The sequence below is a fragment of the Mobula hypostoma genome, chromosome 1 (assembly GCF_963921235.1).
Source record: "Mobula hypostoma chromosome 1, sMobHyp1.1, whole genome shotgun sequence".
In the NCBI taxonomy this organism is placed as follows: Eukaryota; Metazoa; Chordata; class Chondrichthyes; order Myliobatiformes; family Myliobatidae; genus Mobula; species Mobula hypostoma.
This window is the reverse complement of record NC_086097.1, coordinates 36,211,651-36,222,194: the sequence shown is the minus strand read 5'-3', so window position 1 is coordinate 36,222,194 and position 10,544 is coordinate 36,211,651. Positions and strand designations below refer to the sequence as shown.

Genomic DNA, 10,544 nt, shown 5'->3' with positions numbered 1-10,544 from the left:
GAGGCACTGCTCCTTGAAGATGTCTTGGATATTATGGAGGCTAGTACCTCCGGAGCTAAATGGACGTTCCTCTGTTCTGAGACTGTGCCCTCTGGTCCTGGACTCCTCCACAATAGGAAGCGTCCTCTCCACATCCACCCTTAAATGTTCAATAGGTTTCAATGAGCCCCCCCCCTCCCCCGCCCAGTTCTTAGGAACTCCAGTGAGTACATGGTCAGGGCCAGTAAGGACTTGAAGGTAAGTCCTCCTAGTAAGAGATTTGTACCTTTTGAAAGGAATTCTCTTTTTTTTGGAGATTTAGGTGATTGAAAGTGTTGATGAAGAGCAGAATTGAAAATGTTAGAGGGTTCAGTGGATCCAGTTGTGGGGATTGTGTAGAAATGTTGATATTCACAGCATGTGAGAGTTCATGTGAAGGAAGGTAACTGGGAGCCATTCCTGTGACTGGCTATTAATTCTATCTTGAATTGTATTTAAATAGCCAACAGACGGCCCATCTAATTGTTCAGCATCATTACTGTGCCATAACACATTTTAGTTTTAATTGGGTTTTACAATAAGCAGACTTTACTCTTTCCACATCCTCTGGATCGGCTGTGGCTGGTTGGAAAAAATCGCACCTCTGAGCTGGGTACTTGTTTAGGTCCAGGGCATTCTTCAGGGACATAAAGCACTGAACATCATGGCTAATGCTCCACTATAGTGCTGAGGAAGTCGTGCACTTTTGAAGTTGCGAGGTTTCTGACAGGGTGTTAAACTAATGTCCTGTCTGGCATTTCAATGAAGAAAAGGGGAGTTATTAGGATAAAACAGAAAATGCTGAAAGCACTCTCAGTACATCAGGCAGCATCTGTGGAAAGAGGAGACATTAAATCTTGAAAAAGTAATTTTTAAAAAAATGTTATTTGAGAACTCCTCCAGTGCCAGGGTGAGGCTAAATGCAAACAAGAGGAAGCACACCTCATATTTTGCCTGGATAGTCTACAACCTGACAGTAGGAATACTGAATTCTCCACTGTCAGGTAAACTCTCTATCCGTCCCTTTCATCCCCATTCTTCCTGTACCCCATCACCCTCTTTCCCTTTCTCCACCCACTCCTTCTCCCCAGTATCCACTGGGGCCCCTAACCATCTGCCCAGCCCACCTTTTTTATCCCACGCGCCACTTTCCTTTCTTATCAGATTGCATTGTCCATGTATTGTTATCAGCTCCCAGCCTCTGTCACTAACTCCATCCTTTGCTCGAGCATCTGCCAGTCGCCCCGCCACACCTGGATCAACCTAGTGCTTTCCAGCACGTGCCTCACCCTCTCTCTACTATCTCAATCCAAAGCAACCGTGTTGACGTTCAAGATGCTTGACCCACGGAGTTCTTGCAACATTCTGTTTACTGCTCCGGATTACAGCATCTGCAATCTCTTGTGTCTCCATTTTACCAGCTTGATTGTACCGCTCCCCCGTTCTAACGAAGAGTCTCGGCTCTGTTCACTTTCCCCACAGATACGCCCTGACCGGTTGACTGTTTCCACTATTTTCTGCTTTATTTCGGATTTCCAACATCTGGAGTTGTATGAATTTGTAGTTGTCGCAGGTGCTATCTCAGTCAACAGTAACTGTACTTTGAAAGTACCTTTGACAAAGGCTTTCCGAGACCCTGCGGATGAAAATCAAACTATATAAATGAAAACCTTAAAGTTTTCTTCCCCCCACCCCACCAGGTTCTCGTTGTCTGGCCGAGATAGCCGTAAAAATGCAACGCCGTTCCGCCTTATCACATGAGTATATCAACTGAAGAGGGCAGGAGGAACGGGGCAGTGGGATTGGCGGCGACCGGCGTGCGAGGCGGAGCCAGGGATATTGCAGAGATCGCAGTGTTGCTGTTCCCAGCAGCTGTTGGAAAGCGCCTGCCAGCTTCCTGGGATCTGACTGTGGAATTTCCACCAGGAAGCGGCTGCATCCTCCGGGATCGCCCACCGCAGCAGAAGCGCCGGATTATGGCGACAGACAGTAAGTAACCATGTGCGAACGCGGGTAAATGTCAGGGACCAAGGGTCTGATGCTTTCGGACATCGTCCTCAGTAAAACATCATGAAACCGAATGGAACCGTAAAGGCGAATCGGGTAGAAGCTGGGTTCGGGGAAGCACTTTGAAAATTGCGATAACTATTAGAGACAGCCCCGAAGGCAGCGGGGTGCAGATCGAACATGCCCCTTGTACTTCGAATATTGACAGCTTGCAGTTGAGACTGAAAGTATTGGCAAGAGATTGTTGTGGGGTCGTTTTGGAAACTGGTTGCATAGGCCGATTATTTCATTGAACGTGTGAAAATGTTCGTTCGTGGATCAACCGTGTTCTGACATGGAGTGTGAAGGGACGGTGGAACCAACAAGAGTTCTGGCCAAAGCTCAAAGCAATGACAGAGTTTCTGCTGTGGCACTGCAGGGGTATGTCTGGGTGCCAGTTACCGACCAACACCCTGCACTGCAAACGCCCGTTGTCTTCCTCCTCTAAAGCCTTTCAGTGATGAACCTTGATCTCAGTGAGGGTGGTGGGTGGGAGAGCGGGATGTTGCTGGGAGAATTGATCTCACCCACAATGTGTTGTAAGGTCGCAACATTAAATTAAACAGAGCAGTGGTGTGATGGAGACGCACATACTTTGCCTCTACAGATGCAGCTTGAAAGAATGAATTCCTCCAGCAGTGTTTTTTTAAAGTAATGGTATGGGTTGTATTGCTGTAGCATTTTCTAGTAAGATTCTCTTAGCAGAAGTTTGCTGTTCAGCAGTTGTAGGACAGGGGATGAGTGAGTTACTTGGCCAACATGTGTGAACTGCCTAAGGATTTGGTCTGGACTCTACTAGAAGCAAGGAAATGGACCCTCATCTCTTTCCTAATGGAATGCGGCTGTTGGTTGTAACCTGAATGACTGTGGACTAATGATTATGGGTTAATCACTCCTGAAGAAGAGTGTTGGCCTGAAATGTTGGCTGTCTATTCATTTCAATAGATGCTGCCTGACATGCTGAGTTCCTCCAGCATTGTGTGTGTTGCTTTTGTCCTGGTATCTCCTTCATAATTTGCAATAAATTTTAATGTGAACTCAGTTAACTGAAACCACTCTGATTGTTACCAAATATGAAGAGCAAGTTCTTTTTGCGTGAATAAATTGCTTTTTTGAAAAAAAAGCATGTATTGAGGCAACTTGTAATTGTCTTGTCTTGCACTGAACTGCTGCCCTAGAACAGCAAATTTCATGACTTTTGCTAATAATAAATCTGATTCTGAGATTCATTTTATGAAGATAGATGGGGAGAAATGAGTAACCACATATCCTGAAGAGGTCACGTGGAGCAAAGCAGTTGTACGTACCTTTCCTCTGCTGTTAGTTGCGCATCGTATGTGGAAGAGGGGTTCAGGGGTTTATTGTAAGACAGAATAGTCTGTAGGGAATCATTTAAGTGATGCATAAACACACATGAACATGGTCAGACAAACGAGGCCTGCAGCCGGTCTCTCTCTTCTGTGACTTGGTTGGTTCATATGAGCTTTCAAATGGATGAGGTTCCAAAACTGAAGCCCGGTGAAGGAGCGAAACAGCAAAATGAATGGGAATAAGCCTGGGGATGATTCGTGAAGTAATGAGCAGGAATTGTTAATTGGAAGAGATGGTCAGGTGGTAAGCTGGAGTGGAATTGTCATTTGTCTGTTGCAATTTGTATATTCAGAGTAGTGCTGGGACAGTGGTCATTACCACTGGTTCGTGGTGTTTTAAGTCCATTGATGGTCTATGAAGGATGGATGTGCGGTGCCTACCAGGGAAAGCGCTACAAACACCCAAACTCAACATGGTATGTTCTGTTCAAATGGCAATTTTACAATTATCATAAGGTTCCCAATATTACTGTTTTAGGACAGTAACACATAAAATTATATGACATGATCAGTGTAGAGATTGGCTGTTGGGACCATCTGGAGTATGGTGGTGTTTATACTTTCCACACTCTGTCTTAGCCCTCTGATAGGAGGGCTATCTGGAGGGGAGGGTTAAATAGATCCTAGAGTAGGTTAAAGGATCGGCACATCATTGTGGGTTAAAGGGTCTGTGCCCTGCTATAAGAGACTATGTTCTATTTCTCCACATCCTTTTCTCTCTTTGCACTCGTGCAGGTGCCACGACCACTTCCTGTATCAGTGAGCTCCAGAATATAACCATTTCCAAGTGCAGATTCATCATTTTCCTCTTGGATATTTGTTTATGGAATCTTGTGAGTCCTCTCCTAAGTAGAAGCGTTCTTTCCTACATCAACTGCTAGTTCCATTCAAAGTTTTAAAACCTTTTTATTATGTCATCTTTTGGATTTCTCGAAAAGGAAAGGCACCCAGTCTGTTCAAACTTTCCTGAAAACTGCAATTTCTTAGACATGATCCAGTCCATTGTATTTTTGTCCATTTTGTAGTATAGTCTATACAGCCATTCTCCAGTGTAATCAGAAGTAAGAGAAGAGAACGTTGGGAAAAAGCTCAGCAGGTCAGCCAATGTCTATGGAAAGAGAAACTGTTAACACTTCAGGTCAAAATCCATCATCAGATCTAAGAAAGAGAATAAGTTGGTCTAAGTAGCAGAGAGGATAGGGGAATGGAATGGGCGGCATGGGAGAGGTTTCATCTCATCAGAGAAACAACTATGTAGCCATAAAGGGACATGTTGGGCAGGCTGGAATATATAAATGAAAGAAAAAAAAAAGAGAAAAAATGGCATACTGAATCAAACAGAAAGAAAGGGCAAATGATCTGAATTTTGGGGAATTCAGTTTTGAATTCTGCAGGCTGCAATGTGCTGGGATGAAAGATGAGACGTTGGGCAGTTGTTGTAAGAGTGCAGGAGACTGCAGGCAGGGGTCAGAGCCAGAGTGGAACAGGGAATCAGAGGCATACAACTGGATGAAGATGAGAGACTGCACATGCTGGAACCTAGGGCAAAACAGAAGGCACTGTGGAGGAACATAATGGGTCAGGCAGCAGCTATGAAGGGAAATAAATGGACAGTCGACAACAGTCCAAGTTGAAGGGTTTTGATCTGAAAGTGTGATTGTCCATTTCCCTCCAGAGATGTAACCTGACCTGCTTATTTCCAACACTGCTTTATGTGAGACATCTGGACGAATTCCAATGTCTTGGATCAAAAGATTTAACTGTTTCTGCCTCCTCTGACCCACTTGACCCACTGGACCCACTGAGTTTTTCCAGCATTTTCTGGTTTTATTTCAGATTTTCATAATTGACACTTTTTTTTCATTTTGTGGTCTGACTGAGGATTTGTATGTTATAATATCTGTGCTATTTTTCTGCTTTTGTGTTCTGTTCCTCTAGAAATGATCCATGATGTGTTGTTTGTGCTTTTTATGGGCTCACACAATTTGCTTGGCTAGTTGTAGAAATTTTTGTGTTTGTAGTGGCAGATTTATTTGCTCTTTCAGTTCATGCAGTTTTAAATGTACTAAGGAATTAATTGCCTTCATTTTCCTTCTCTCAAAATTCCAATTCACTTCCTGCTATGTGAATTTGAGTCAACATCTATATGCTCACTCTGTGAAAGTGTTTTTACTTACTTTGCTGCAATGCTCCAATTATTAACTGTTTCCTTAATTTGCTATTACAGATTTGGGACATCTACTTAGAACAGAGATGAGGAGGAATTTCTTTAGCCAGAGGGTAGTGAATCTGTGGAATTCTTTGCCACAGGTGGCTGGGGAGGCCAAGTCATTGGGTATATTTAAGGCAGAAGTTGATAGATTCTTGATTAGTCAGGTTATGAAGGGATGCGGGGGAGAAGGCAGGAGATTGGAGCTGAGAGGGAAATGGATCAGACATGGTGAAATGGCGAAGTAGACTCAAAGAAGACAAATTCTGCTCCTATATCTTGTATAAATTTGAACATCATACTTATAATGTTGGCATCTTAATTGTTGAGATAGATATATATATATATTAAACAACAGTGATTCTAGCACTGCTGGCTGTTCATTTCTTAGAGTTTGTTCTGTGCACTTGTTTTGAATGATTCTGTTACCTAACCATCTTTCATTCCTTTCTGATATGTGAGCCCTGATGTCACACGTTCTGACCTATAACTTTCTTGGCCGTTTAAATATTTCCTTTAAATCTTTATCTCCATTGTAACCTCTGCTGTATTTCTCACACGTATAATCATCATTGCATTTTCCCACACGTTTAATCATTTCTACGTTTCCCACACACACAATCTCCATTGCATTTTCCCTCACTGTGAATCTCCACTGCATAAATCTGTCGCATTTCCCTCACAGGATTTCTGCTTTACGTCCTGTGGCCAAGTAGATCTGCCAGAGAAGGGTGGCATATTCCCTCTCCTGGAAGTCATTGGTTCTTCATGAGCTTTTGTGATAATCCAACAGTTTTGTGGCTCCTATAAAGGTGACAAGACTGTTTTTAAAATTCCAGATGTATTTAAAACTCCAGATCTAATGATGGGATTCAGACTTGTATCTCAGGATCAAATGCCCAGAACTCTGGCTTCTTGTCCCATAGCTTAGATGCTCACCAGTTACTCCAGTACTTCGCCATGCCAACCTTTTTGTGCTGTGCTGAGTGAGCCTCACTTTTGCGGTGAGGTTTGTCGGAGTAACTGCTGAAGTTTGCCCATCCATTACGTGGGGATGGAATTGTTAGGACGACAGTTGGGGTTTCACGACTGGCCGTTACTCAACATGCCAAGGACGCGGCCTGAGAGATTAGCTCACCTTTGGAGGTCCAAGATCTCGTGGCTCTGCAGTTGGGCATATCGAAGGTTAGTGCCCCGGCAGGAGATCAATCTATCGTGGGAGTCGGAAGATCTCTAGCTGTGTGCCCAGGGACCTGAGATCTTTGGGCACAGAGCTCGGAAAAAGCGACGCAACGGATTTTTAACATCATAAACCAGCGAGTTGTTTGTTATGTCTCCCCTCTCACTGTGAAACGGAGACATCTTTTCCTCCCTTATTAGGGAGAGAGAGAGAGAGAGCCTGTGGTATGTCGAATACCGGGTGAACGGGTAGTCTTTGGGGTAACTATAAGTTTGTGTCTTTCCTATTACTTTACTGCGCTGCACGCTTGAGTGCTCGGTGGTGGGTGCCAATGCTTTTTTTTTGCTGGTGGGGGGAGGGGGGATCGCTGGTTGTTGCTGCTTACGCGTGGGAGGGAGGGGAGGGAGGGGAGCTGGGGGGGATACTTTGGGGTTCTAACATTTAACTATCATTCGTTCTTTGGGGGCACTCCTCTGTTTTTGTGAATGGTTGCAAAGAAAAAGCATTTCAGGATGTATATTGCATTCATTTCTCTAACATTAAATGTACCTTTGAAACCTTTGAAGGTTTTCTCCCTCATGGTTCCGCCTCCTTCTACTACCCATTCCCCTATTCCTTCTTCATCTTTCCTGCCTATCCCTTCCCCCACCCCTTTATCTTTCCCCTTACTGGTTCTTCACCTGGAACCTACCAGCCTTCTCCTTCCCACCCTCCCCCACCTTCTTTATAGGGCCTCTGCCCCTTCCCCCTACAGTCCTGACGAAGGGTTCCGGCCCGAAACGTCGACTGATCTTTTCCACGGATGCTGCCCGACCTGCTGAGTTCCTGCAGCATGTTCTGAGTGTCGAAGAGGTGCATAGACTTGCAGGTCAAATGCCTCCATCCTACTTCATGATAAGGGAGGAAATACATGTGAAGATTTCTTCTCACAGAGGGTGGTGAATCTCTGAAATTTTCTGGCCCAGGGGGTTTTTAAAGTGGAAATAGATATATTTTGGAAAGACTGGAGTTTTTAGGGCTGTGGAGAACTGGTGTAGAAGAGATGAGATCCAAGATAGATCAACTCTCTTGATCTCTCAGTTATAAGGTTGTTGCAACATGGGAATCATTTCCTTCATTTCCATCAGGTCAGGCTGCGGGAGAAAAACTGCAGACTCCAATCAAAATATGGTTAAGTTAATGGGCTTTTAAATGTGAATATTCAAATTCTGTTAATTAGATTAAATTAAATTTTGTTGCGGTTCAACTGAATATGTTTATCCACTTGATTGGCATTTAAAGCACAAGTGCCTACTATTCACAGGACAAAGCTATATAAACAAACATGTTTTGAATATTAATAGTGCAGATTGTTTTTCAGTGAAGCAGAAAGATTAATTAAGCCCTGCAATCTTGTATGCAGAGTCACAAAGCTATAGTGTTATGTACAGAAGGGTAGGAGAATCTTTGATCCAACTCGTTCAGGTTGTCTACTTGGGGCTATCTCATTAGGTCCATATCACTCTAAACCTCTTGTGTCCATGTATCTGCCCAGTTGTCCTTTAACCATTGTAATATAACCATCTCTGCAGCTTCTGACAGCTCGTTTCATATTAATATGCACAAAATGCTGGAGGAACTCAGCAGGCCATGAGCATCTATGGACAAAAGTAAACAGTCGCCCTTTTGGGCGGAGACCTTTCATCAGGACGAGAAGTCAGGGTTAGAAAGTGGAGGGAGGAGAGGAAGAAGTACAGGGCATTAAATGAAAGGTGAAACCGGGAGAGGGGAAGGGCTGAAGTAAAGAGCAGGAAAGTTGATTAGTGAAAGAGATAAAGGGTTGGAAAAGGGAGAATCTGTTAGGAGAGGGCAGCTCATTTCATATACCCTCCATACTCTGTGTGGATATAGTTACCTCTCGGGTCCCCTTAAATATTTCCCCTCTCATTCTATACTCCCCTACTCTGTGGGGGTCGGGGGGTGGGGGGAAGACTGTGACTTTTCACGTTATCTATGTCCCTCATCAGTTTATATTTTTCCCTAAGTTCACCCGCTCCAGAAGAGAAAAATCCCAGTCTTTTCCTGTAATTTAAGCCCTCCAGTTCCAGTATTGTCCTTATGATTTTTTTTTTCTGTACTCTTTCCAGCTTAATGACATCCTTCCCATAGCTGAGTGACTAGAACTGTACACAATAATCCAACAGTGGCCTCATCTTAATTTCCACAATAATCATTCAAAGGTTTATTGGAACAATTACCTTTGAACTGATTCTAGGCTTTATAACCATTGGACCATTTTGTATTGTGCCGATACTAGTGGCTTCCATAAGCAACTTTATTTAATATTAAATTTTTTGTCTCAATCATCCAAAATGGTGCAAGAATGATCCAGTGTCAGAATTCAAAGTATATTTATTATCAAAGCATGTATACATCATACAGCCTTGAGAATCATCTCCTTACAGGCAGATTGACAATAAAAGCTAGAGTTACTTACTCTCTGTCACTCTCCTCTGAGGGTACTAACTGCATCAGGCTAAGTTTAGGATCATAAGGAATGTAGGGCTAAGCATTCTTTGGGGGGCAAAAGTGGCCTTGGAATATTTGTTGTATTGCATTCTCTTCCAGTATTTGGATCTGTGGACTACAATAGAGCTGAATATCATGAGGTGTGGTCAATACACTTGTGCCCATTCAGAGCTAGCGATTATGGTTGAAATTCTATTCCAGGTGCTCTCTGCAATGTGTAGTTTTGTAATAAGTCCATGAGGTATTGAGAGCAAGCTCAGATTGTAATATGTGTCAGCTGCTGATAAAGAAAGTCTCCGAAACACATAAAATATGTATCAAGGGAAGAAGGATCTTCGAATGAAGTTTTATTAAAATAATCTGCAGAGATGAGTTCGATATTTAAAAATATTCCCTGTATTTACAATTTTTAGCTTTAAGGAAATGGAGTCTATTTATCCTGCCTTCTCAGATCTCCCCGAACACCACCTTTATTTCCACTTTAACATCTGATTTCAAGATTTGAGATTTAATGACCTTTCTTTGAAGAGCCGCTTCATGTACTGATCACACTTTATAAGAAGGAGGGCCCCTTGACATTGGCTGCAGATGTGTATTTTACTAGTCTGCTCTGTATTTGAGCAACACACATCAAAGTTGCTGGTGAACGCAGCAGGCCAGGCAGCATCTCTAGGAAGAGGTACAGTTGACGTTTCAGGCCGAGACCCTTCATCAGGTCTAACTGAAGGAAGAGCTAGTAAGAGATTTGAAAGTGGGAAGGGGAAGGGGAGCAAAATGTGGTCGAAAACTTGAAGAGCCGAAGAAATTACAGATGGGGAGCAGTGAGAGATAGTTTCACTGAACTCCCGTCGAAGAGATGCTACCTGGCCTGCTGCGTTCACCAGCAACTTTGATGTGTGTTGCTTGAATTTCCAGCATTTGCAGAATTCCTCGTGTTTACGTTTTTAAATTCACTACTGCGAAGCCTCTTCCGTGATGCCTACACTGAAGAAGTTTAAATCTTCTCTTCGACGGGAGTTCAGTGAAACCATCTCTCACTGCTCCCCATCTGTAATTTCTTCAGTTCTTCAACTTTTCGACCACATTTTGCTCCCCCTCCCCCTCCCAGTTTCAAATCTCTTACTAGCTCTTCCTTCAGTTAGTCCTGACGAAGGGTCTCGGCCTGAAACGTCGACTGTACCTCTTCCTAGAGATGCTGCCTGGCCTGCTGCAT

The 10,544-nt window shown here is 43.5% G+C and overlaps 1 protein-coding gene across 1 annotated transcript in view; it reads left to right on the top strand.

The window, feature by feature from the left end:
* The first annotated feature begins 1,922 nt into the window (after window positions 1-1,922).
* Window positions 1,923-10,544, top strand: part of LOC134345523 (synaptotagmin-16-like) — a 188,694-nt gene continuing 180,072 nt past the window's right edge. Inside the window, exon 1 of the mRNA XM_063046322.1 lies at window positions 1,923-2,007. Within this exon, the coding sequence (XP_062902392.1) occupies window positions 1,995-2,007 (13 nt within the window). The 5' untranslated portion in view covers window positions 1,923-1,994. The remainder of the gene's footprint in view (window positions 2,008-10,544) is intronic.